Source organism: Cnephaeus nilssonii (assembly GCF_951640355.1).
Source record: "Cnephaeus nilssonii genome assembly, chromosome: 5".
NCBI classification, from domain to species: domain Eukaryota; kingdom Metazoa; phylum Chordata; class Mammalia; order Chiroptera; family Vespertilionidae; genus Cnephaeus; species Cnephaeus nilssonii.
The window spans coordinates 78,962,396-78,989,041 of NC_137076.1; the positions used below are offsets into that span (position 1 = coordinate 78,962,396).

Sequence of the window (26,646 nt, forward strand, 5' to 3'; positions counted from 1 at the left end):
TATTAAAATAAACTTGGAAGCTATTTAAAATACAGGCCCCTAAAATGATGATTCAATAGGTCTAGAATGGGGCAATGTATACAGATGGCTTGCAGGCTACACTTTGGGAAACAAATTAGACATGCAACCTTTATCTTTGAAAAACAGTAAGTCAGAAATACAACCTTTATCTAGTGTCAGGATCTTGGTTATAGTAGTGGCTTAGAAGCGCAATATAGTCAGTTGGGTATTGTCCTAAAATACCCTTTTCATTTGTAGAATTTGTTTCCCCAGAAAGGAGCAGTGTGAAGAGTCTTTACCCTGTAGAGTAGAAATGGTGAGTGTGGGAGTGAGCACAGAGCCCTGCCAGGCCAGGTGAGTTTGAAAATCACACTGGGGATTAAGGGAGTGTGGGATGAGTTGGTTTCTGCTTTGATAATTATAATGACACTTCATGTGGCCACTATATACTTCCCCGCAGGTGGGAGGTAGAAACAGATGAAATTGTCCTACAACGGCGGCAAAAGCAGATAGATTATGGCAAGCGCACACCTGGTTACCAGTGTTTTCTGCAGCAGGTCCCCAAGTGAGTGTAGTTGTGGGTAGTCACAAGAGTCTCAGTCAAGTGGCTTTGGTTCAATGTCAGGTGATGGAAATATACTCGAATCTGAGTGCTCTCACAAACTTGGAGTATTACTAAAACAAATTCTCCTGCAACCTAGCCCCAAGGTTAAGTCATACTTAGTCCAGAAGACCTTCTTAAAGCCTGTCTTTAAAAAACAACAACAACCCTCTATCCACGTTTGCTTATGAAGTTTTTTCTTTCCAACCATTTTTACCTCATGCCTCCAGCTGACTTGGCTAACTGAAATGTATTTACCTAATCACATGAAAGTTTACGTGCACACATACAACTAAATGTATGAAAGGTAGTGTGTGTTTGAAAGGGATGCCAAATACTGACTTTTACCTCTATCTTGACTTCTGAGGGAATTGGAATATCTAATTTAACCTTCCCAGAAGAAAGAATATTGGGGAGTTAGGAAGTATGATGTTTAATCTGACTTGCAGATTTTTTCTGGATTGAGGGCATTGATCATACCTCTCAGAGAATCCCTAATAAGTCTCCTTATTCACCGTGATAAGCAGTGAGCTGTGCCCCCTACACCTTGATCTCAGTCTGACTCATAACTGTTGTTGCCAGGGCACAACGACAGCCAGGACTTCATCCTCAAACGCCAAACAAAAACAGGAGGTATAGCCGCCGCTCCTGGGATGCCCAGATCAGGCAATGGAGAAAAGCACTACATTCCTGGGATCCCCCCAGCCAGCCTCTGCAGGGCAGGAGGGCTGAGGGGTATGTGCACTATTCTTGATTTCTTCCTAGAGTGGTGGACTGAGCCCCACCTCTCCCATTTTGCAGAGATTTAACTTTCACTGGCTAAAAAGGGAGAGTTGGAATGAGGTGCCTGCTCCTCTGACCTTGCTGCCTTCCTAGGCAGGGAATGGAGACTCCTCTCTTAGAACCAATGGATTCCACCCCTTTGGATGACCTCCTGGATGACTGGCTCCAGACCCTGGAACCCTAAGAGAATCTGGATGGAGACCAGCAGGGAGCCCAGGTAGTATCTTCTGCTGAAACCCACTCGAGTAGGGTCAGAGATGGGGTTTGGTCTATGAGGTCACAATTAAGATGGGGTTCAAGCTAGTAGTCCAAGAACAAAAAAGGAAAATGGGGCAGCAGGAAAAAATACCATGACATGAGTAAAAAAACTTGAGAACTAAAAGTGGCATAAGGATATTTAATTATAGTTTGTAATGGGCTGCACTGGGGGCCATTTCATACTTGATGAAAGAGGTGTAATCTTCTTTTGAAGCGAAGCTTGAAACCTAACTTGCAGGATTTGTTATTTTTTAACTCTCAATTTCAGTGTTTTTCAAATGAGCCAATGTTAACTTCTTATATTCAATCATTTAACTTTAGTAAGTATGGTTAATGATAAAAAGGGGGATTATCTAGTGGTGAAAATCAAGGGCTTTAGAGCCTCAGACTGCTTTTTAAAATACCACCTTTGTCTACCACATGGGAAGTCCCTTAACCTCTCCAGCCATTTCATGTCAGATAAGATTTTTTCCCCCCATTTGATGATTGTAAGCAAAAATGAGAATACATATTTAAAGTATGTAGCACGGTGCCTGGCACATAAGTGCGCCACAACAGTAATTATTGGAAACCATATCTCCTGTAACTTCAGGCCCCTGCCAGTTCTTCTGCCAGGGGGAAATGGGCAGGGCAAAGGAAACGTGAGGTATATCTTCCTTTGACCCCATTTTCTTACTAAGTACCTAACTTTTCCTCTTTTTTTCACTTTGCAGACTAGGTGGCTCTGACTCCTCCCTTCCCAGGCTCTGTGAAGATCCCCACCACTGGTTCTACTTCCTAACTGATCACAGCTACCTATCTGTCCCAGATTTGAGTGGGGTACACATTATTTAGGGAAAAGATACCTTTCAGGGGACCTGTTGCTAAATGTAGTAGTGAGGATTTACTTGCATGACTGTTACTTTCCCATCGATTACAAAAGAAATCTGAAATTCTGGCCTACAAAGAGATCACAACACGAAGGCATTGTTTAAAACCTCTCCTTTTCCATGTTTTTCCTGTCTCTCTAAACCTTATTTGATTGATGAGACTCAAATTTACATAAGACTCAGAAACCATCTTCCTATTCCCCAACCTCTTCATCTACTAACGTCTACATTGTCTTCGAAAAGGACTTAAACTTTGGCTGTGGTGGCAGTGGTGGTGGTTTAATAAAAGGTGGTTTACTCTACCTGAAGAGGAAATGTAGCACCATCACCATCTTTTCCCCATCTGCCTTTTTCCTCCCTCCCAGTCTTAAGGAAAGTGGTCCAGCTGTAACTACCGTGCCCCCGCCCCACACACACACCCTCCCACGCGGGTTACTGAGCCGCCTATGATGTCATAATCACAATCCCATTACCTCATCCTGTTGAAGGGGGGGCGGTGCGTAGAGGGAGGAAAAGGAGTGATCAGCCCTGGGCCCTCCTCAGCTTTACAAAGTTTTTGGGTGAGGGCTAATCACAGAACCAAACGGGAACAGCCCCCAGCTGTAGTAAGTCTTGGGTTTATACGGTTCGAGTCGATCTGGCCGCTGGAAGAGGGGCTCCTGGGACTTAGAGCAGGCCCTAATCGGCGCTTGGACTACACTTCCCAGAAGCCTTCACGCCGCGGACGGGTCCTCTGCTGGGGGAATGGGGATTCCTTCAGAGAGGCGGCGGTAGAAGGTGGGAGAGGAGAACAGGTGAGAGGGACCTTGGCTAATTCTTATTAAGCGGCCCGAACCGATTAGAAGGCCGTCCTTGGCCCGATGTAGAAATGGAGGGCGGGAGCGATAGCTTTGTTTACCTTCGTCTGACGCGGCCTCCCCCGCGGCTTTCGAGAGGTGTCTCCAACTGGGCCAGTCCACCTTCTGCAATTATTTGGAGGGGGTGACTCCATAGTGAGGAAACCGCCCTCATCCTTAAATCAAAGAACCGGGCTCCTTCCTGACAGCACTACCTAAGAAAGACTTCGAGAGAGAAGCGACGCGAGTCTCGAGCCCCCGCGGACAGTTCAGGGGGACTCTGTGGGCAGGAGAGATTCCCCCACTCGCCCGAGAGGCCCGTTGGTTCGCGCTGGCGCCTTTTAAGGACACCGTGGGGTGAACGGAGCGCTCAGAGCTGCTCCGGCCGCGGCCCTGGGAGCTGGAGGAGCCGCGGTAGGTGGCGAGGGCAGGTGGCGCTCGGGCCTCGGGGCGGGCTCCTCGGCCGGCCCTCCCTCTTTCCCTCTCTCCCTTCCCCCAGCCCGGCCGCCCGCGCGGCAGGGCCTCGCCGGCCGCCTCCGCGGGGAGAGCACGGGACCCGGTGGGGGAGGGGTGGCGGAGTGCTGAGTCCCAGACCCTTTCCATCCCCTGCGTCCTGAGTTCGCTTCCGCGGCCAGATGATGGAAGCTAATTGGGAAGAGAGGAGCCACAAGCCCCCCCTGAGCGAGCCCTGGCGCCCCCATAGGGGCCCGCGGACGACCTATGCCCCACCCCGCGGGGACAGGCAGGGCAACCGAGGGGGAGGTTGAAAATTGGAGGGGGGCCTAGCCTCTTGCTTCTTCATCGGGGGTGAGGGGGAGGGGTTCGCCCCACTTGTCACCCCTCTCTCCACCAGAGCCATATGGGGGAAGAGCAACCAGACCCCCCACTTACCTGTTCATGCACCTCCCTGCTTCCTCATGTTTTCCTTCCGTCTCCCCAAGAGGTTTGGGGCTGGGACCTGAGGGAAGGTCCCCAGAGGATTTGCGACTCTCCTCCCCATTAGCCTGACTTGATGCTAGGTTCTCCAGGTTTCAGCACAGCCTCAGCATCCCTGAAACCCGAATGTCAGGGGTTACTGCCATCCAATAGGAGGTGGGGTGAGGGCCCAGCCTTTATTTTAGGGGGCCGATGGTGGAGGGAAAGCCTGGGTTGAGTTGGGCCTGGTGGGATTGTGGGGAGGGCCTAGCGGCCTGCTGCTCTTTGCAGGGCTGAGCCCCGTGCCAGTTAAGCTGAGAAGTTTTAACTTGTTTAGTGAACGTTCAGGGTAGTCTCTGCCCCTCAGATAATACAAAATGGAAGGGGAAGGAAGGCGGCAAGAGAGGGCTTCTTACACTTTTTTCTTTGCCTGCCCGAGAAAGAGGAGGCCCCTCGCGGAGCTGGTTTGCCTTCTTTTGTGTCCTGGTTTGATTCCTTATGGCTTCCGTTCTGTTCCCCCTCTCAGCCTGGCCTGTTTTAGGAAACTCAGGCTGAGAGGATCAGTTGCGTGGTGGTAGTTGCATTGTTCCAATTACCGCCGTGTGTGGCCACATCCCAACAATTAAAACGCAGGGGAAAAAACCACCACGAAATCACTCTCTTCACTTGATCCCAGAGAGGACTGGGAGTTTGCTGTTTGGCCAAATGCCTCATGAAAAGCTTGAAAGAGTTTTGCTTCACACTCTGCTCCTCATGACTAGTCAGCCTGTTGTCAGCCTGAAGCCTAGGCTCTCTGGGGTAAAAGCCTGCAGTTAGATTTCCTCTCTGGTTGATCTTTGAGGGTAGAGTTAAGAAACCAAGAGCAGAAGTGATAGAAGCTTTAGCTTCTCCCACAAGAACATAGTAGGGGAAGCAGCTGAAGAGAGCTCTCAAGAAGCTGGAACTGCATTCAGGGTTGTAATAATTATGCATGAAAATGATAGTTAACTAGACTGATAATTGACTGTTCCCACACCTTTCTTCCAAAAAACTCCAAGTATGTCCACGTGTATTTCTTTGCTTTTCCTTGTGGCAGGCTTCCCTCTGAGGTAGGAATGGGGTAGAGATGATCCCTTCTTTTTTGTAAAAGTAGAAAGTGATCTTGCCCCCAAGGTCACAGAAGAGCCCTTTTGGGTGTCATTGAGGTGATGGAGGTTGGCATCTAATCAAAGAGATGAACCTGGTTGCCTTCCTCTTCATGTTATCATCACTTGTGGCAGCCTGAGGCTTTGTAGAGCAACAAACAGGAGGGATGAGAAACAGCCTATGTGGACTCCTGGTTTGTACAGGCCAGATGGTATGCTTCTTACATTTTGGTATTGTCTGTTACGTTGTATGTGACAGATTAAGATTATTCAGCTTGTTTTACACGGGTAGATTGAGACTAAGGTTAAGTGATTTGCCAAAACTGTCACAGCAAATAGGATCAGGATTGAGATTTCTAGATAGTTTATTCTCTTTACTAGCAGATGCTACAGATACCCTCTGGTGAGCGGTCAGCCTGCTAGTCACTTCTGGGAATAGGCAGACTAGTATGAAGACACTAGGTTAACCTCCCCTCCTCCCTTGAGTAAGACCCCTCAGGTAATTATGTGGGCTTAAAGCCTATTATCTGATAGAATTAGTTTGTTTTTACCAAAATTGACCTGAGAAAGAGTCTTGATTAATTGTATTAATGGTTTTTGAGTCAGATCAGGCTAAAAACTTAGTTGAATAAAGTCACAGAGTTGTTGTTTTTAACATCTATTGAGTTGAAATATAATTGGCATTACCCTGGTACCATTTCCTTATTTTCTCATTTTATAAGAGAATATATACAGTATCTGTTGGAAAATTACATCAGCCGGTCAGGCTAAGGAAGAACTTAAAACCTCATTGACTCTTGTCTGAAGCAGAAAGTCATTCCAACCACTTCTCCTCCTGCTCCCTATTATTATTTCTGTAGTCTAGGTAAAGGGTACCTCTCTGCTTCTGATAAAGAAAATATTGGGCTAATCAGGATGGAAATAACCATTTGGTCATTCCTCTTTCTCACCTTAGCTGTTTTCTAAGTGGTGCTTGTATTCTGGGTAGACAGCAGAGCATGAACCAGGTTAGGAGTGGCAAATAGGTTTCAATTTCCTTGCCAACTCCAGTTCATTTTACTAGGTATCTGGACTACCAAGCTTATAATGTGTCTGAGGCTATGTTTAGGCTTAGCAGGAAAAAGCTGTGATCAATTAATGATGTCTGCCAGAGGCCTGGCATAGGGATGCTGTGGTATGTGTGCCATGCATTTTCCACCTCTGGACCAGGTACATCTCTAATATCACTTGGGGCTGGTCCCTCTGTAATTGGCAGACTCAGCAGGCATGACTGGAGAGGGAAGTCCCAATGGTGCTAGAATGGTGCTGCAGTGGCAGAAGACGGCTCACGAGTGAGGTCTGGAAGAACAACAGGGAAGACATCCATCATTTGCTCCAAAGTGTGCAAGTCAGATCCTGGGGAGAATCATGATAACCCTGATCACTGAGCAGCTACAGAAACAGACTCTGGATGAGCTGAAATGCACACGCTTCAGCATCAGTCTGGTAAAAGACCAGTCTTCCTGCTTCTCCACGACCCCCTCCCCCTTTTTACAGAGGCTGTTTGTTGCTACTACTTCACCCTTGTCCTATGCCATATGAGTCATGGTACTTATACTGGAAGAGTCCACTAAAAGCTCAAGAAACCCACCCCAAAAGGAAGAAAGCAGGGATTTTTCCACTGATAGAGAAGGGACACTAAAACTTGGGTGGAGAAGGGTTTGAAATATTGGAAGATGTGCATTATTTTACTCACTAACTTTGGGAAGACAAGAGAACACTTTAAAGAGTCCCTAGCCCTGGCTGGTTTGGCTCAGTGGATAGAGTGTCGGCCTGGGGACTGAAGGGTCCCAGGTTCGATTCCAGTCAAAGGCACATGCCTGGGTTGTGGGCTTGATTCCCAGTGTGGGGCGTGTAAGAGGCAGCCAATCAATGATTCTCTCTCATCATTGATGTTTCTATATCTCCCTCTCCCTTCCTCTCAGAAATCAATAAAGGCATTTAAAAAAAAAAAAAAAGAGTTCCTAACATCCCTATAGCCCAGGAATTGCAGGGGTGAGCTGAACAGGGCTTCTTGGAAATCTGTGTCCTGAACCTGAATCATGATGGATGTTGTCTCTCTCTTAGCCTTTGCCTGATCATGCAGACATCTCCAACTGTGGGAACCCTTTCCAGCTTGTGCCTGGTAAGGTATTGTGTGTTTGCATATATGTGTGTATGCCCATACTTCCATCCACATATTTCTTTGGTTTCCAGTGACCAGGACTAGGTAGCCTACCTCCACAACATTCTTCTCAGGGTCACCTTCTGAGATGGGCACTTGTCTCTGTTTTATATATCATTATGTAATGTTGAACATTTCCTTGTTTTATATTATTGCACTGTAGGGATGTACCATAGTTTATTTAACCAGTCTCTTATTAATGTGCATTAGGTTATTTCCAAACAAAACCATAATGAATAGCCTTGTACATATGTCCGTCATTTTACACAGGTGAATGTGTATCTGAGGTATAAATTATAAATTATTCAATCAAAGGGTCTGTGATCATGGGGGCAGGCATCACTATTGTACAACCAGAACTTTAACCCATGATGCTAGGCTGCTGTGCAGCTCATTTTCTTTTCTAGGATACCTGGCAAGGGAAGTAAGTTGGCAAAAGTGTCTTCATTTAATTTCTTCCTCTGATTTATTAAATACTTGCTGTGAGCCAGGTATTATGTTCTAAGTACAGAATAGGATACATGGTCCCTGCCCTCATGGAGGTTAGTAGGGGCAGAACTGTTGACTAAAAATGTTAAGTGTGGGTTATCTCAATCATCAAATATGACTTCGTATACTTATCAGTTGTTCCGAATATCTAGCTTCTGCAGAATGCAGTCAGCCAGAGGAGCTTGGAGTAGGCCCTTTGTCTCTTAATGAGCTGCCTCCCAGAAGTCAGAGTTTTGGTTAGAATTCAGTGAGGGCCATTCATTTTAGTCCATTTTCTCTTCCCTCAGTCCCCCAATCTGTTTGGATTTCAGAGCAGGTCTGTGGGAAAGGAGTCAACATATTTGGGTGACCAGGCGCAGGAACACAAGTAGCATAAAGTCTTAGGGTTTCCCAAGCATGGTTCCACTATCGAAGGCCTTTTACATCCTGTTTGCCCTCCCTAGCAATAAAAGTGATCTCTTACCTGTTTGATTACCTCTTACTCCTTGGCAACCCTAACTCCTATTTTGGTGCTGTTGAGACTTGGAAAGGGGAAAGGCTAAGGAAGGAGAGGATAGGCCAGCTGTGGGCGGTTGGGGAACAAAGTAGGTCTAGGTTGAGTGGAGTGAGGGATGAGTGGGGCACACTGACACGTTTCTATTGTTTTACCTTTGAGAGGGAGTGGCAAGGCGCTGTATGAGAGTGTATTTTCAATTCCATGTGTTTCATCATAATGGAGGCAGAATAGCATAGCAGTTAAAAGACCTAACCTTAGACAGACCAGGATTTGAATCCTGTTTTGGTCATTTGATTGATACATGACTTTGGGCAAGGTACTGGACTTCTCTTATCTGTGAAATGGGCATAAAAATAGGTTTTTGGGAAACCTCACATAAAATGTTCATTATGGGAACATAGTAAGCTCTTAAAAATATATTGGCTATCATTAATATTCTTTTTATGATGAATGCCTTCCAGAAGGTGCTTCCTGGAGGGGCCTGCCCCACTGTTCCTGTGCCGAGTTTCAGGACAGCCTCAACCTCAGCTACCACCCGTCAGGCTTGAGCCTGCACCTCAGACCACCCAGCCGGGGAAGCTCCCCACCGGAGCAGCCCCTCTCCCAAGTTCTAAGCCCTGAGCCCCCCGACCCAGAGAAGCTTCCTGTGCCCCCCACCCCTCCATCCAAGAGGCACTGCCGCTCACTCTCAGTGCCCGTGGACCTGTCTCGCTGGCAGCCAGTGTGGCGGCCTGCCCCCTCCAAGCTGTGGACTCCCATCAAGCACCGAGGCAGTGGTGGAGGGGGTGGGCCGCAGGTGCCTCACCAGAGCCCTCCAAAGCGGGTCTCCAGCCTCAGGTTCCTCCAAGCTCCCAGTGCCTCTTCTCAATGTGCCCCAGCCCACAGACCCTACAGTCCACCTTTCTTCAGCCTGGCCCTGACCCAAGATTCCTCTCAACCCTGTGCTGCCTCCCCCCAAAGTGGCTCCTGGGAAAGTGATGCTGAATCCCTATCCCCTTGCCCACCCCAACGCCGCTTTTCCCTATCACCCAGCCTGGGCCCACAGGCAAGCCGCTTCTTGCCCTCTGCCCGGAGCTCCCCCGCATCCTCCCCAGAGCTGCCCTGGCGACCCCGAGGCCTCCGCAACCTTCCTCGAAGCCGCTCACAGCCTTGTGATCTGGATGCCCGAAAAGCTGGAGTGAAGCGGCGCCACGAGGAGGACCCCCGGCGGCTAAGGCCTTCCTTGGACTTTGACAAGATGAATCAGGTGGGACCAGCCGGGTTAAGGAAGCTAGAATGGTTGGATGGGAGCAAGGGACTGTGTTCTCTTTCACTTTTAAGCTGCCCTAGTTCCATGCCTTCCTGGCAGAGCCTCCCCTGGAGCTCCTTTATATCTGAGCTTTCACTAGAGTGATCTACCATCCCAGTTTGCCCAGCACTGTCCTGGTTTTAGCACTGAATCCTGAAGTGCCATGTCCTGTGAAACTCCTCAGTCCTGGGGGTTCCAGAGAAATGGGTGAGACCCATGTTAAACGTTCCAATAGGGATTCCCAGATTGTTTTGCTAGAGGCACTTTCCCTCCACTCTTAGAATGCATAAGCCACAGAGTGCCATCATCATTGCCCCACCCCTCCTTGTTTGTGCTCAAGGATGGTTTTGCCACTTGCCCTTCACTGCTTTAAGTGGGTCTGGGAGAGCTTAAAACAGGCTGCTGCAACGTTCATCTGTTCAGCATATGCTTTTGACTTCCCAATATGAGTGCAGTTGTCTTAAACACTTGCCCACTTTTTCATACTCTTCCTGCTATACCACTGGGTCACAAACCTCTTTGCAAACTTACACACTTAAACACAGCCATCCATCTAACCAGTCGGCAGGTATTTTTTTGGATACCTACTATGTACCTGGCGCTGACAGTATAGGCCCTGGCATTACAGTAGTGAAATAGGCAGATGATATTTCTGCCCATATGAAGCTTATAAATGAGTCTTTAATCTTGAATCTGATGGAAACTATGAGATCTCTCCTCAAAGAAATGTTACATGGTCACTGAATTTTCCAAATTTTATCAGTGAGTTCATAAACCTCACCCTAAAGCCTAGGATTCCTGCCTTAGAGGGTAACTAAGGGACAGGACACTTTGAAATACAGCTTGGGTGCTCTGGGATGTTATTATCTTCCTTTGCCTTCTTAACTTTGTTGTTTATTTGACAGAAACCATACTCAGGAGGTGTCTGTCTCCAAGAAACAGCCCGGGAAGGCAGCAGCATCTCTCCACCGTGGTTCATGGCCTGTAGCCCCCCACCCCTCTCTGCTTCCTGCAGCCCCATTGGGGGTTCCTCCCAGGTGCTGAGTGAAAGCGAAGAGGAGGAGGAGGGGTCCGTGCGGTGGGGGCGGCAGGCGCTGAGTAAGCGGACACTGTGCCAGCAGGACTTTGGGGACCTGGACTTAAATCTGATTGAGGAGAACTAAAACTGAGAGGCTACTACTTCCTGGGGCCACACAGACTGACTCTCTTATGGCTACTAACAAGTGTCGAGGCTCCAAGACTGGGGGCCCAGCCTGGGAATGGGGATGAGTGGAGGGCTCCCACTCAGGGCAGCCGGAAATCTCGCTCCAGGAAGCTCGACCATGCCGAGAGACTGGCCGGGACAAGATAAACAGAGCTGGTGGCGGGAGGGACAGCCCCAGAGCAGACCCTTCCCATGGCGGCCCTGAGTGTGAGTATCCCTGCCAATGAGAAAGCAACGGGCAGGGAAGGAAGGGGTCTGCTGACCCCAGCTCGGGGAATTTCACTAGCCCCTTTGCTTCAAAGGGCACTTGTGTCTTAGAATTTGGCCAGGGTGGGGGGTTCATTCAGCCTCCTCGGAGAAATTGTGTGCGAGTGTGTGTGTGTGCTTGGGAGTATACTTGAGGAAAGGTGTAAAGGTGTGTTTGCGTAGCCTTAGGGAAGGAAGGCAGTTGCTCCTTAATAGTAGAGCATCATGATACCCCCAGGATCTTGAGTTTTCATGGGACAGTGGGCTTGTTCAAGAAGTCAAAAGGAGGGCACCAAGTTTTTCTTTTTCCTAAGTAGCTCTGGAACCAGGCTTATAATCCATAAGCACCACTGGCTCTGCAAAGGATTCTGTTTGGGGGTACTGCAGGCTCTTTTAAGTGCTGTGACCTCAGCCAATGATCTTTTCCTCAGGCCCACCCCCCCTCCCCTAGATAGTTAGTATTGGGGCTGGAGAGGGCTCTTCACATTGATTCTGAGCTGGCCTTTTCTTCTTATCAGATTGCCTAGGCTGTATACCACCTGCCTCTCTCACTCTAAGTAGATGCAAGCACATGTGGGTAACTGAGGCAGGGTTGAAGGGCTTCATCTCTTTCTTTCCCTCTTTACTGATGGGACCTTTTTCCCCTCACCCTCTGACCTTTGATGCATTTGGACTGCTGACCATTTAAAAGCAGCCTGTGATTGCTTCTTTTGTAAAGCAAGCAAGCAACCTCCCTCTACTTTAGCTGTTTGACTATTTGGATTTTCACATATTGGGCTTACCCAGAGTGGAGCGCATCTCTACAGGGCTGTGGTTGACGCTGGGTAGACATCTGCATCTGTGTTGTGTGTGTGGTGTGGCTGACCAGTAGGTGAGTATTCCTGCGTGTGTGAGTGAAGCCACTCCCAGGCTGGTGCTCTCCTCCTGTGCCCGGTGACTGCCCAGTGGCAGCTTTAGCTGCCCTTCACTCCCACCTGCTGCCAAAGTCCCTGTGCTAATGGGATTACAAATACAAAAAGTGGAAAAAAATTTTTCGTAAACTTTGTTTTATATTAAAAAAAATCCATAAGTCTGTGTGTGTGTTAAACATGAGGTCCTGCCTCTGTGGCCGTGTTTGAAAAAATAAAGTTTTATTAGAATAATCCATTTTCCCAAGCAACCTTGTGTATTACAGTGTCTTCTTCCCATCACCACAAAGAAAGGCAAAGAGGAAGCAGGGAGAAGGCCACCTAACTCTTCCAGCCCCTTCCTCTACGGCATGGCTGGGCCTTTGCCTTTCAAGGGCAGTATCTGGTCCGTAGGTCCTGTGTGGCCACAGCAATCATATCCTATGGCCTGGGCTTCTGTTAAGGCCTGGGTTGTTTCTGGCAGTCTTGATTTGGTCTCTGTCTCCTCTTCTCAACTATCACTCTCACTTCTAAGATATTGAAGTGAAATGTTAATACATTCTAACTTCCTGAGAATGCTTGATGGTATAGGCAGGGACTTGTCTAGACTGGTTTGTAGGCTTTGGGAAGTGGGTCAAGTCATGATGGGAGACTTGACCAGGAATCTTTTTTAAAAAAGATGGAGAAATGGAGATTTAGTCATCAGGATTCAGATTTCAAAGACTTAGATAATTTCTGCATCTTAAAAATAACTGCTTTTGTAAAATTATCCTACCAGCGGAACTTCTCTTTTACCCTAGAAGGTGGTATTTTCCCTAAAGCTTCCATTGAATGTTCATTTGCGGAAAGAAGCTGTGTGGTTCACTCTTTCTTTAGATCTTTCTATTCCACCCTTCTTCCTACGTTAGCATTCTTCCAATGTGTGTGGGTGAAGTGTAGCTGCTTAGAGATCCAGGCAGGAGCCTGTCCCTAAGGCATAGCCTTTCTTTACCAGTTTGGTGCTGACTTGCCGGGCAACAAGAAGAGTCAAGTTGCTTAGCCTCCGTCCCAGTTTCCTGCTTCAAATTGGTGGCACTCATTATTGAATACCAATGAAGTGTGCAGACGACAGTATTGGCCTGACTACCTGGAGCAGGAACCTTTGAGGGGGTGAAAATACACTGAAAAGATAGTAACTATCACTGCCCTGGAGGTAAAGGGAGGGGCTTAGAAGGGATGGGGCAATGGAATGTAGTTAAAGAAGCTCAGCATTATAGGTTTTTTCTTCCCTCAAAATGGCTGTTTGAGCAGGGTTAAAGTTTGAACATCTAAAATGACTCTTACCAACCATTTTCCTTTTTGTTCAATTTTTCTGTTGGGTTTTTCTACTGTTTATTGACTGTGAGGCCAAATGTGATTTCATTTACCAGTCCTAATGTAGGAAAGAATGTAAACTCCCTGAGGGCAAGGGTTTTGCTCTATTTAGTGTATCCCCAACACTTTAAAAAGTTACTGGCACATGAAAAGTGTTTGCCACTTTTGTTGAATGAATTACCCACCTTTGCCGTTCTATCCCCGAGCTTAGGCACATTTCTGTTTCTGTTCTGTGAGAAGCCAGCTTGGAACACTGGGGTAGTAAATAGAGCTGCACATGGGAGAAAATTCTAGGGGTGAATTTTTCTAGAAAAGCTGCAAGCTAGATCCTGTATGGATTCACCCTTGTTTCTTTTTAACTAACAACTTGTAGACCCTGTGCTTTAAGAGGTGTCTCTTGGCCAAGGAAAGCATTCTTAGGTCCCAGCTTGGCGATAGGAAATGGAAGTTACAAGGAATAGGGAGAGAAAAAAATCCAAAGAAATGCTTCCTTGGTGTTCCACAAGGTTAATTTTAGATTCACTTCCCTAGATGTTTTGTACTTTAAAGTCAATCGTTGGTGCCTACTCCCCATCCCTGCCCCAATTTTTGCTATAAGTAAAGTAGGTCAAGGGTAAAGACAAGGTTATGGACAGATTACTGGGTAGGCACATTCGTTTGGTGAAAGAACCAGCTACTGCTCTTTCCTGTCTGTAGGGCAGATCTGTGAAAGAAATAGCTACTTTTAGGGTAACAATCATGAATAGACCCTTTATCTTTCTAGTCTGTATACTCAGTCTCTGCATCCATAATACCATGGAACCTGTGCTAGTCGCTGACATTACCAACATTAACGATTGAGGTTTCCCATTGCCTGGAGTGAAAACAACCTAAACAAAAAATTCAGTATCTCTCCACTACATCCCCTTTCTAACAGGAGCTATAGATCTCCCACACTTAATGTGAATTCAGATTGAGGTGGTGGGGTTTTCTTTGTCCCCAGCCCCACTACTGCCCTAAAAGATGGTACTATTACTGAACCAGAAAAAAGAATCCCCACCATTGGTCCCTTTCCAATTCCCTTAAAACAGTGGTTGGCAAACCGCGGCTCTCGAGCCACATGCGGCTCTTTGGCCCCTTCCACAAAATACCACGTACCCTAACTAAGTTAATAACAATGTACCTACCTATATAGTTTAAGTTTAAAAAAATTGGGCTCTCAAAAGAAATTTCAGTCGTACTGTTGATATTTGGCTCTGTTGACTAATGAGTTTGCCGACCACTGGCCTAAAAGATGAGTTGAGAAACACCTGGACTTAATAACATCGGCAGACTTAGAAGGGGGAAAAGCTCTATGGGTTTAAGTCAGAATACCAAGATGGAAGCTTATTGGCCTTCAGCCAGTGGCAAGAGTGGCAGTATCATATCCAATGGATGTAACACATTGGTCAATTGGAAAGGAACTTATGAAGTCATGGTAATATAGAATGGGATGATAACCATGTTATGGGCCAGTGAGAAGAAAGATACTGTCTGATGGACCAATGGCGAGAAAGTTTCCTAAAAGACAATGGCAGGTAGTGTAGGGCAGTGGTCGGCAAACCAGCTCGTGAGCCACATGCGGCTCGCGAGCCACGGTTTGCCGCTCTGTTGACTGAAGTTTGCCCACCACTGGGGTGGGGCATGTTCAGGATAGGAAATCGATAGGTATTGGGGTGTTAACTTCTCAGCTCAAAACATTCACTCTCTAGGTACCTTGCCCCTCAGCTCCCCACCCCAGTAAAAGTCTTTGGTGTGCGAGGAGGGTAAGCTAAAGCCTTCTAAGATATGGGACCCCCTGAAGGAAGGTTGGGACCCTGATGGTGCCCTGGGGGACTGAAGGACCCGCCCAGTTCCCCACCCCCTCCGAAACTGCAATTCCCCTCCTCGACGCAGGGGGCACTGCAGGCCCTGGGGAGGTTGGGGCGGAGCGCTGCGAGGGGCCCGGAGCTGCCACCCCGCTCCAGAGCGCGGGGGGCGCTGTGCGGGGCCCAGGCTGCGGCTCCGCTCCCGGCCACCGGGGGCGCTGCGCGGCGCCGGTGGTTGGTGGTGGCTGTTGGGGGGGTGGGGGGGAAGCCGCGGCCGCGGGTGGTGCGGAGGGAGGCCTTGCGGGCGGATCGGGCGCTCGGCGGCGAAGGTGGTGGGAGGCGGCGGGCGGGAGCGAGGGTCTGGCCGGCCCTGGCGATGGCGGACGCAGCGGCCTCCCCGGTGGGCAAGCGGCTGCTGCTTCTGTTCGCGGACACCACGGCCTCGGCTTCAGCCTCGGTGCCGGCGGCGGCGGCGGCGGCGGCGGCGGCGGGCGGAGATCCCGGGCCTGCGCTGCGCACTCGGGCCTGGCGGGCCGGCACGGTGCGGGCCATGAGCGGGGCGGTGCCCCAGGACTTAGCGGTGAGTGACGGCCGAGGCGGGCACTCGAGGCCGGGGCTGCGGGGCCTGCGGGCGGCCTCCCCGGGGGCCATTGTGAGGGGGCGGTGGGGTGGGGGTGACCCAGTTCCGCGCCCCCAAATCTCCTTAGCGCCCCCCACCGGCTCCTGAGCACCCCGAGTTCTGACCAGCATGGCTTCCGCGTCGGGGTGCGCGCCCCGGTTTCCCGGGGGTGGGGGGGCGGCCAGGGCACCGAAGCCGCTGCCTCCAGCCGCAGGCCCCGCCTCCTGAACGACCCTTTTCCAGCCCCCCTCCCACGTCTTCGGGGCAGAGGCTCCAGAACCCGGGCTCCCGGCCCCGCCGAGTTCGGCCGGGGTTGCCGCCGCCCCTGGAAGACGCGGACCTGCGATCCCCGGCTCTCCCTGACCTGCTCCCTGTTCCCCTCCTGGACCCGAGTGGGGCGGGAACGTGGGCAGTTGTGAGCAGCACCGAGGCGGTCGTGGGAGCTGCTCCGGGCTTTTTTATCTGCCGTTACTTCCTCCTTGTCGGAGCCGGGCTCAGCCTGGCGGGCTCCCGAAAGCCAGCTCTCGGCACTCCGGGCTCGGCTCTCCTTGCCCTTCTGGTGACAGGAGCTGCAGTTTTTTGCTAAGATCGAGACCTGTCTGTGCTCTCAACTCGGCTACGCTCCTAACCTTGGGAGAGGTTTTGTTTTGAAACTTTGTGTTGGGGCTTGACCGCTTTTGAGTACTTGCCTTGGCGTATTTTGTGATTAAAGTTGTTCAAGTAATAGAACTTAACCAGCATTCGGGAACATGACGTGCTCTTTTTGTTACTGTGGCGGTAAAAAAAATACTGTCTTTGAGCTTTGGCAAGCCTCTTGAGTTCCTCATTTTGATAGCAGTCCTAGCTTCTCTTTTGAAATAAGGCTATGAAAAATAGCAGGATTCTTTTGGAATGGAATGGGTCAGTAGGCAGAAGGTACATCTTGGTGAACTTGTATTCACTATAAACGCGGACGCATTTTAGGAGATTTAATAGTAACATTGTAGGTTTCTGTTACTAATTTTTCTGTTGATCAGTGATGTTACACCCCCCCATCCCCCATATACAAGCTTTATGGGTTGCTTGACTGGTGATGGGCTTAGGCTTTGCTTCTGCTTCTTGAGTTTATTTGCTTTTATCTTTCTCCATGCTACATAAGAAAAGGCTGCTTGAGGGCATTTGTGAGGCTTCCTTGGGGCAAATTTGTAAAAGGATGTCAGGAATATAAGGGTGGAGGAGGATTAAGGAGATTTGCATTTAAATTCCTCCGTGCTTTCTTTAAAAGATTGCTTTCTAGGTTGGGATGGGGGAGAAGTGTCCCTGTGAGATCCAGTAATTTGCCCCCTTGAATGTAAAACATACTTAAGATCTGCCATTATATGCACACTTTGACCACAGGCCTAGGTTTTCATTCTGAATTTTATATTCTAGTTGTTTCCTCCATTTCATGAATTGCTAATGAGCTCTGCACCTGAAATGGCTACCCATGCAGGTTATTGTTCACTGGGCTCCCTCAGGGCAGAGGTTTTAGAAGCTCACTGAGATGCTGGACACCTATTAAGCTAAACACTGAATAATTTTTCTACTGGGCCCATGGAATTTGTTTCTCACACCACGTAAAAGTCGCAGTGATTCTTAGATATTGAGGTCTTGCATGGAGCTGTATGCATTAGAAGCAAAGGCAGATTTGGGTTTTGAGAATACACTGTGCTTGTATGAATAGCAAGGGACATAGATGAGAAAGCCAACAAAAATAGTCTTCAGAAATTTTCACCAGTTTGCAAAATTGCTCAAGAATTGCTGTTGCTATGATGAGGTTCTGTTATTGACAATGACTAATATAGGGTCAGAATTGGCTGTTTGTTTTCCTTTTTCATTAAAGAGCTTTCCTTTGGACCCTAGACATGTGGGCCTTTCCAATTTGCACCACACCGTAGTAAACACAACCATCTTCCAATCAAAAGTGTTCTTCCTGTACTCAAGGGTGGAGTTTGCAAGCAGCTGGCCTGTGATTGGGCAGATCTTCATTCAGTTATGTTTAAGATGTTTTCAGGCATGCTTGGTTTTGAGTAATGCATAGCAGGGCGCCCCCTGTTAAGTTTGAGTGAGGGTTGGATAAATGAGTTTTTGAAGTGATTGAAAACACTTCTCAATTTTAGGCTCCATTAATATCCTCTTTATAAATACTTTTTGATTCAGAAATCTTTCAAAATATAGCCCTGATCCATTTAATGAACACTTTTTTGGAAAACAGTATCAAAGCCATGTGCTACCTTAAGATGAATTATGAAGAAAAGGAGAGTCAGGATCCTGTTGATTGGGAGATTTGTTGATACGTTACTAGGTGAGCATCTTCATCATCAAAGCCATGCTGACAACTACTAAGATTTTTAGATTAAGTAGGAAAACAGCTTCCCCTGCCTCCCCCCGCCCCTCACCCAAGAATAGTTTATTTATAGTAGTTCAAAATAAGCCTGTTGGGTTTTTAAGTCTTTTTTTTTTTTTTGTCTTGTTGCAAAATTAGTTTAATGGATTTATATGTATTTATCTCTCACTTTTCTAACCCAGTGTCCTCTTTGTGTTCCTGAATCATTATTCATCCATATAAATCGCATAGACCTTGAAACCTTCACAGATGTTGGCATGGTTGATTAAAAAACCCCACCACCAAAACACACCAAAGAAGGTGGATTTTCCTTTTATTATAAAAGCAAAACTTACATTTTACAAAATGTCAAACAACCAAAAGTATACAGGGAAAAGCCAACAATATTAATCCTTAACCAGCTCCCACTTACCAAAGAAGGCTTCGCTTGCTTTTCTTAATACTGTTACAAAAAATATAAAACTATTCATTCCTATACATAGGGTTGCTTTTTAAAGCAAATGGCATGCTACACAATATCTAAAGCCTGCTTATTTTCTTTTTTCCACTTAACATTATATCATGGGCATCGGTACCTATAGATCTTACTCTTCCTTTTAGAAAACTAATTATATTCCATAATATGACTGTACCATAATTTATTTCCCCTTATGAAGGACATTCAAGTTATTTATAATTTTTGGCACTACAATGCTGTGATTAATAAACTTGTATTTATCTCTTTGTGTAATTAATCATGGTTTTTGTTTCTGTAGTTCAGCGATCCAGGAGTGGAATTGTTGGGTTGAATCTATGTATTTTTAATTTTATTAGGTAGTGCCAAGTTATTTTCCAATAAGATTATATTATTTCATACTCCCACCAGCAGAGTATACATGCAATGCTTATGTCGCCTAACCCTTGCCGTCCTCAGTATCATCTTTGTCATTTTTGGCTATCTGATGGGTGAAAAATAGTACCTAGCATTTTCATGACCACTAGTAGTTTTCTATGTTTGTTGGCCTTTTACATTTCTTTTATGGGTTATTTTTATTAAATATATATTTTTATTAATTTCAGGGAGGAAGGGAGAGGGAGAGAGAGATAGAAACATCAATGATGAGAGAATCATTGATCAGCTGCCTCCTGCGTGGTTATTTATGCCTGTCTTTTGTACATTTGAAAAAATGAGAGTTGTCATCACTTTGTACAACTTCTGTGCATATTAGTGATATTAATGCCATTACCTGTCAAGTGTTTTGCAATTTTCTCATTTGTCTTTTTTTTTTTAAATATATATATTTTTTGATTTCAGAGAGGAAGGAAGAAGGAGAGAGAGAGAGAAACATCCATGATGAGAGAGAATCATGGGTCGGCTGCCTCCTGCAAGTTCCCCCACTGAGGATCGAGCTCACAACCCGGGCATGTGCCCTTGACCAGAATCGAACCTGGGACCTTTTAGTTCGCAGGCCGATGCTCTATCCACTGAGCCAAATTGACTAGGGCTCTCATTAGTCTTTTGACTTTGTTTGTGAGTTGCTTTGCCACACAGAAAAATAAAATTTTTTTATCACCATTCTTTTTTTGTTGTTAATCCTCATCCCAGGATTATTTTTTCCATTGATTTTTAGAGAGAGTGGAAGGGAGGAAAGGAAACATATTTTGTTGATTTCAGAAGTAGGGGAGAGGGAGAGAGAGAGATAGAAACATCAATGATGAGAGAGAATCATTGATCGGCTACCTCTTGCACACCCCACACTGGGATTGAGCCCGCAACCCAGGCATGTGCCCTGACCAGGAATCGAACCCTGACCTCGAATTGATCCCTGACCTCCTGGTTCATAGATCACTCAACCAACCACTGAACCATGCCAGTTGGGCTATCTCACCATTCTTAATGACTTCTGGGTTTACTTGCTTGGGTAGAGCTACCCCATCTTGAGTCTATATAAATATTCTTCAAATTTTTCTAATATTTTCATGTATTTATTTTTACTTTTAGTTCTTTGGTCCATGTGAAATATTTTTGTAAATGACAGGTTGGGGAGGGATGATACTTTTTCCTAAGGTGTAACCAATTGTGGCAGCACCATTTTATTAAATAAACTATCCTTTCGTTGCTGTATGGTAGAATTAAATGATGCTTTGGTAGCATTGATGTTTTGGATGCATTTCTTAGCTATCTCAGCTATCCAGAACTTGCAAGAAGACTGAAAGCATATCCACCTGCCTTACTTTTAAAAATATATATATTTTAATTGATTTCAGAGAGGAAGGGAGAAGGAGAGAAAGAAACAACAGTGATGAGACTCATTGATCAGCTGCCTCCTGCTTGCCTCCTATTGGAGATCGAGCCCACAACCCTAGCCTCTGCCCTGAGTGGGAATTGAACCATGACCTCCTGGTTTATAGACCATCAACCACTGCGCAACACCTGCTGGGCTCTGCCTTATTTTTTCTCTCTTAACTAGAGGCTTGGTGCATGGAATTCGTGCGGGAGGGCGGGGGGGTTGTCCCTCAGCCCGTCCCGTGCCCTCTGGCAGTCCGGGAGCCCTCTCTCCTTACCTCCCACCTACTTGCTGCTCCTTAGAGCTGCCACGGAGGCTGGGAGGCTCCTGCCACCGCCACTGCGCTCGCCAGATATGAGCCCAGCTTGTGGCTGAGCAGTGCTCCCCCTGTGGGAGCGCACTGACCACCGGGGGCAGCTCCTGTGTTGAGCATCTGCCCCTGGTGGTCAGTAAGCATCATAGTGACTGGTTGTTCTGCTGTAACGGTCACTTAGGCTTTTATTATATAAACTAGGGGCCCGGTGCATGAGATTTGTGCATTTGGGGGGGGGGGGGGCCTCAGCCCGGCCTTTGCCCTCTCACAGTCCAGAGCCCTCGGGACAGTCGGGCATCCTTAGCACTGCCGTGAAGGCAGGAGAGGCTCCCGCCACTACCACTGTGCTCTCCAGCCATGACCCTGGCTTCTGGCTGAGGGGCACTCCCCCTGTGGGAGTGCACTGACCACCAGGGGGCAGCTCCTGCATTGAGCGTCTGCCCCCTGGTGTTCAGTGTGCATCATAGTGACTGTTCGTTCTGCCATTTGGTCGATTTGCATATTAGCCTTTTATTATATAGGATATTTCATCTTTATCTGGGAGAAAAGTGGATTCTAAGATACTTTCCTTTGATTTGAGATAATGTAGTAATTATAGCAGTGTCTGGGCTAGTACCATGTTTCTTCTATCTGGAGTCTTCCGAGAGGAAAGAAAGCATATCTGCCTTATTATTTATTTACTTATTTATTTATTTTTACCTTATCCGCCAGCCTTTCCTCTTTGTCTCAGGTTAGCTGACCTTTAAAATAAATACCTCTCTACTTTGTTTCTAGTTATATAACTATAGTCAAGTGTCCCAGGTAGTACCATGTTTTCAGTGTGTGCAATCCATTAGTATTTATTCTCAACCTAAACTTCAGCCTAATTGAAATGGGAGTTTATGGCTTTTGATAATTATCCTTAAATGTCCTTTCATTGCCTATAATTTCAAGTTAAATAAATACCGGAGTGATATCTGAAATTATGCTCTGTTTATTGAACTAAATAGAATGTGTTTTTATGAATCAGTGTACAATTTAGAGAACTTTAAATAAAATGAGACTTTACAAAGGAATATTTAACATTTAAGTTTGAACCCTTCTAAGCACACTTTTCATCTTAACTCTTTTATAGCAGGAGGATCTATTTTTGTTTTTGTTTTGTTTTGTTTTTAGAAGGGTCTATTTTGGAAACATTAAGCCACCATTGAGTTTTTCAGGGACTCAAGTGCTTCATATAGGTGGTTATTTTTTTTTTTAAGGTTGTCTTATATGTGTGTGTAATTTTTAATAGCTCTGTTTTAATTTGTCTTTTCATTCTATTTGTTTTAGCGCTATGCACATTATAAACTGGCCATTTAGTCCTCTCCCTTTACTAACACAATCAGATCTCTCCTCTTAATTACTAATTTGTTTCTAAGAGTTGCTTTACTAACTCCCCACCTGACAAGGGCTTATTTTTTTCTTTAGTATTTCCTTGGTTCTCATCCCCAACTTGTTCTGATTGATTTAGTTTACTCTCTACCCTCCTAAATGGTGGGTAACATGCCGTTTTCTGTTGTTAGTGATTCTCTCGACAACAGCTGGGGTGGGCTCCTGTAAGCTTTGCTTCCCCACGGCCTGGGGGACACAGCACCTGTTGCTGCTTCTCAGTTTTCCAGTGCCTTTGACAGGTTGGTGGTTTTTAAGCTCTTCCCCCACTATCCCTATCGCCAAAACATCTTTTACTGTCATCTATAAATGGGTAAAATCTACTTGTTTGTTTAGTAGTAACTCATATAGTGTGATCTCGGTTTTGCAAGGGCAGAAACTCAGTTTTTCGTGTGTCTTCAGGGGTAATCAGGCCCTAGGAGACTGAGTCTTACTAACCAAACTCTCTGGAGAATGATTTGTAAATCCATATGTAAGGTTATTAATTTACAGTAGGAAACATACCTATCAGATATATTCACAGAGCCCCCTCACAGTCTACTCAAGAGACCAAATTACAGATAAGAAGGATCCCTAGTGTGCAAAGATATCAGACAAGGAAAATTGGGTATTGCCAAAAGGATATTTAGAACAAGCAGTCCTGATATGGTAATCCTCCACTTTCCTAGTACTCTCTGGTTTCCATTGCTTCGTTCCCCCTTTTTACCCTAGGCCATTGGTCGGCAAACTCATTAGTCAACAGAGCCAAATATCAACAGTACAATGATTGAAATTTCTTTTGAGAGCCAAATTTTTTAAACTTAAACTTCTTCTAATGCCACTTCTTCAAAATAGACTCGCCCAGGCCGTGGTATTTTGTGGAAGAGCCACACTCAAGGGGCCAAAGAGCCGCATGTGGCTCTCGAGCCGCAGTTTGCCGACGACGGCCCTATGCTTTTAATGTTGTCATCCATCGGAATCCTATAAAGAGAAAAGAAAGCTTCTCTATTCTAGGTTCCAAAAAAAGCTTTTCTGAATCCCCACTATGTCTTTTTTATTCTTCTTTAGCACTCTGTGGATATCTCATTTGGAATATTTATCTATTTTTTTGTTATATAACAAAATATATAACTATCTCCCCTACTAGATTGTAAGTTCATCAAGAACAGGGAGCACATGCATTTTTCTTTTTGGAGAATTTTATTTTTTCCTTTTAAAAAGTTGTGGGGGGGTTTTGGGTTTTTTTTTTAATTTTCACCTGAGGAACGAGGATATTTTTTCCATTGATTTTTAGAGTGGAAAGGACAGGGGAGAGGGAGAGAGAGAGAGACATCCATGCATTAGACACATTGATTGATTGCTTTCCTCTTGAGCCCCTACCGGGCTGGGGATTGGACCTGCAACCGGGTTTTGTGCCCTGGTCCAGGAATTGAACCCAAGACCCTTCAGTCCGTGGGCCAACACTCTAACCATTGAGAAAACTGGTCAGGGCTCTTATTATTTTAAAAGGCCTTCTCTGACCACCCTATCTTAAAAAATAAAATATTTAGAAGCCAGTATTAGGTTAACTTTCAATGCTGATTTATTACGGGATTTCTACTCTTAAGATCCCCAGTTGTAAGATATTTATGATTGATCTTTAAGCTTTTTCTTTTTTTTTTTTTTTAAATATATTTTATTGATTTTTTACAGAGAGGAAGAGAGAGGGATAGAGAGTTAAAAACATCGATGAGAGAGAAACATCAATCAGCTGCCTCTTGCACACACCCTACTGGGGATGTGCCCGCAACCAAGGTACATGCCCTTGACCGGAATCGAACCTGGGACCCTTCAGTCCGCAGGCCGACGCTCTATCCACTGAGCCACACCGGTTAGGGCTAACTTTTTTATCTTGACATTATTGGACTCATATTTGGGACCCCAACCCAAGGTACCATATCCATTGATTTTTGTGATTTACATCTGGGTTTTTAAATTAGAAGCTATAGATACTTTGTTTTTCTGATTCTCAAGTAATGCATGACCATTATACAAAATGTAGAAATTATTTTAATAATAACAAAAATATTTCCTGCGGTGTTGCAACTCATTAGGAACTGTTGTTTATATTTTGATACATATTCTACTAATCTTTTATTTTTTAGAATTGTAAAAAGTTGAATACTGTAGTTTCAATTTTGAATTTTGCTTTTTCATTTAATATGGCAATTTTTTTTCCTGTATTAGTAAAAACTTTTATTATGGGTGATTTTAATTTTCTTAGTGCTTCTGTATTTTTCACAGGTAATATGTATTGCTTTTGTAACTAAGAGGAAAAGAATAAGTGTTCGGTAGCAAAATCTTTATTTTTAAATATATTTTACTGATTTTTTTTTTTACAGAGAGGAAGGGAGAGGGATAGAGAGTTAGAAACATCAATGAGAGAGACCCATTGGTGAGCTGCCTCCTGCACGCCCCCTACTGGGGATGTGCCCACAACAAAGGTACATGCCCTTTACTGGAATCGAACCCGGGACCCTTCAGTCTGCAGGCCGTAGCTCTCTATCTACGGAGCCAAACCGGTTAGGGCAGCAAAATCTTATAATTTTTATTGGCTGAGTAATTTATTTAACTGTTCCCTTTCGTTGGATATTGAAATTGTTGCAGATTCTAGGCTTTATCAATAATTCTGTGATGAACATTTTTGTGAATAAACTTTTTCATATGTTTAGAGTTATTTCCTAGGATTAATGCCAAGAGTGGTATTATGGAAATATATACACATATTTAAGATTGTTATAGCAATAGCAATTTTTTTATTTTTTTGTCATACCAATTTATAATCTGACTAGTATTATGAGTTTGCTTAAGGAATGTATGCTTATTAGGAGCCCATGGTCTGCTAGGCGTTTTGTGCTTTAATTTAATCCTATGACAATCCTTTGAGGTACTTAAACTGTCCCTATTTTTAGGAAAGGAAGTGAGACTCAAAGAGGCTAAAGTAACTGGCTCCTGGCTACATGCTAAGAAATGGGGAAGTTGGGATGCAAATCTAGAACTTTATGATTCCATCCACAGCCCCTAAAAGTACTATATATGCTTGAGTTTTGATTCAGGTCATTCCTGTGCTATTCAAGTACTTAACGTTTAATTTATTGAGAATGTTAGAAAGTAGAAAAAAATTGGGGATAATTGGTAGAAAGCTATCTCTTTTCTCTAAATGTACTGTAGTGAAGATGCACTCTCAGAAAGCTACCTTTTGATCAAGAACCCATGGAAATTTACTTTTTATTTGAAAACAGCAGTATTCTAGACATGCAATTATTCCTCACCTTGGCTGTAAAATCATTTGTAACAGAATTTATATTTTGTTTAGAGTGTAGGTAGGAAAATTAGAAAAGAAAAATTAAGACCCTTGGGAGTTAGTCTTCCATTTCCCTTACTCTCTCACAATTATCACCATATCCAGTTATTTTTATCTCTAATTTCTAAAATATAGTTTGCTTTCCATTCGTAGTCTTAATTGATATAGGTCTTTTTCATCTCTTTCCTGAGCTACCATTGGCTTGTAATTGGTCTGCCTGCTCCAGTTTCTTCCCTCTATAATTTATTTTCCAACCTGATCCCAAAGTTAATTCTTTCCTTTAAAAATGTTTTAAGTATAAAAGTAATAATATATTTTAAAAGAAAAAAAAAAGGAACATCTGGTCGATAATTCTCTCTTACCATTGATGTTTCTCTTCCTCTCAATGAAATGAATAAAAGCATATATATATATTTTTTTAAAAAAGGAACATTTCCTGTTAAGGCCTAAAAAGTATTAAAAGAATTACCCCTTGCCAACTGATGGTCGTTGGTGCCAATTCAGTGTCAACAGGAATCCCCAGTTTGGGGAGCAGTGTAAAACAGCTCAATTGTGATACAGCGCAGCGATGGAACATCTCTTTACTATTGGAGTTTCAGCTCAGCCAGGGAAATGCAGTCTTTCTTTTTTTTTTTTTTTAATTTCTTTATCGATTAAGGTATCACATATTTGTCCTCATCCCCCCATTCCCATCCCACACCCCTCCCCTGCAGTCTTTCATAGAAAGGGAAATTGTACTCCCCTAGCCAGAAGGGAACTGGCTTATATGGACAGCAGTCCCTGATTGGTCTGTTCTCATGCAAATGAGGACTCCAAATCCTCAGTTTGATTGGTCCAAAAGGCATTGTCCTGATTACAATGGAGCCTTTCTGATTGGCCAGAGCTGCACAGCTCTGATTGGATGGGGAAAGCCTCAGTCCTATTGGTTGAAATAGGATTCCAGGAACTCCTTTACAAAAGGCCTGGCTCAAA

General features: G+C 45.3%; 4 protein-coding genes across 8 annotated transcripts in view; 3 read left to right on the forward strand and 1 right to left on the reverse strand.

Annotated features, from left to right (window-relative positions):
* Window positions 1-3,475, reverse strand: part of CDC25C (cell division cycle 25C) — a gene marked incomplete at its 5' end in the record, with an annotated part of 32,707 nt that extends 29,232 nt beyond the window's left edge. For 3 of the 4 annotated variants that reach the window (XM_079770870.1, XM_079770868.1, XM_079770865.1), the window contains one exon: window positions 2,985-3,401. The other variant, XM_079770869.1, reaches the window with a different exon arrangement.
* Window positions 122-2,887, forward strand: LOC307099080 (oocyte-specific histone RNA stem-loop-binding protein 2-like; the record flags this gene model as incomplete). Its single annotated transcript, XM_079770276.1, is given in 6 exon segments — window positions 122-146; window positions 400-565; window positions 1,184-1,336; window positions 1,478-1,565; window positions 1,569-1,629; window positions 2,361-2,887. Coding segments are annotated over 6 exon segments (609 nt in total). The 3' UTR covers window positions 2,477-2,887.
* Window positions 3,476-3,544: 69 nt separating the features above from the next.
* On the forward strand, window positions 3,545-12,456 carry FAM53C (family with sequence similarity 53 member C). 2 transcript variants are annotated; one of them, XM_079770874.1, is made up of 5 exons: window positions 3,545-3,761; window positions 6,642-6,871; window positions 7,493-7,550; window positions 9,036-9,820; window positions 10,768-12,456. In XM_079770874.1, exons 2-5 carry the CDS (start codon window positions 6,794-6,796, stop codon window positions 11,023-11,025), a joined length of 1,179 nt encoding a protein of 392 aa, XP_079627000.1. In that variant the 5' UTR covers window positions 3,545-3,761; window positions 6,642-6,793; the 3' UTR covers window positions 11,026-12,456. The 2 variants fall into 2 exon arrangements, with proteins under 2 accessions (XP_079627000.1, XP_079627001.1); XM_079770875.1 differs by lacking the exon at window positions 3,545-3,761 and having other exon boundaries at window positions 3,777-6,871.
* A 3,203-nt stretch (window positions 12,457-15,659) lies between these two features.
* The window catches only part of KDM3B (lysine demethylase 3B), a 62,763-nt gene continuing 51,776 nt past the window's right edge, over window positions 15,660-26,646 (forward strand). Inside the window, exon 1 of the mRNA XM_079770837.1 lies at window positions 15,660-15,958. Coding sequence (XP_079626963.1) covers window positions 15,755-15,958 — 204 coding nt within the window. The 5' untranslated portion in view covers window positions 15,660-15,754. The remainder of the gene's footprint in view (window positions 15,959-26,646) is intronic.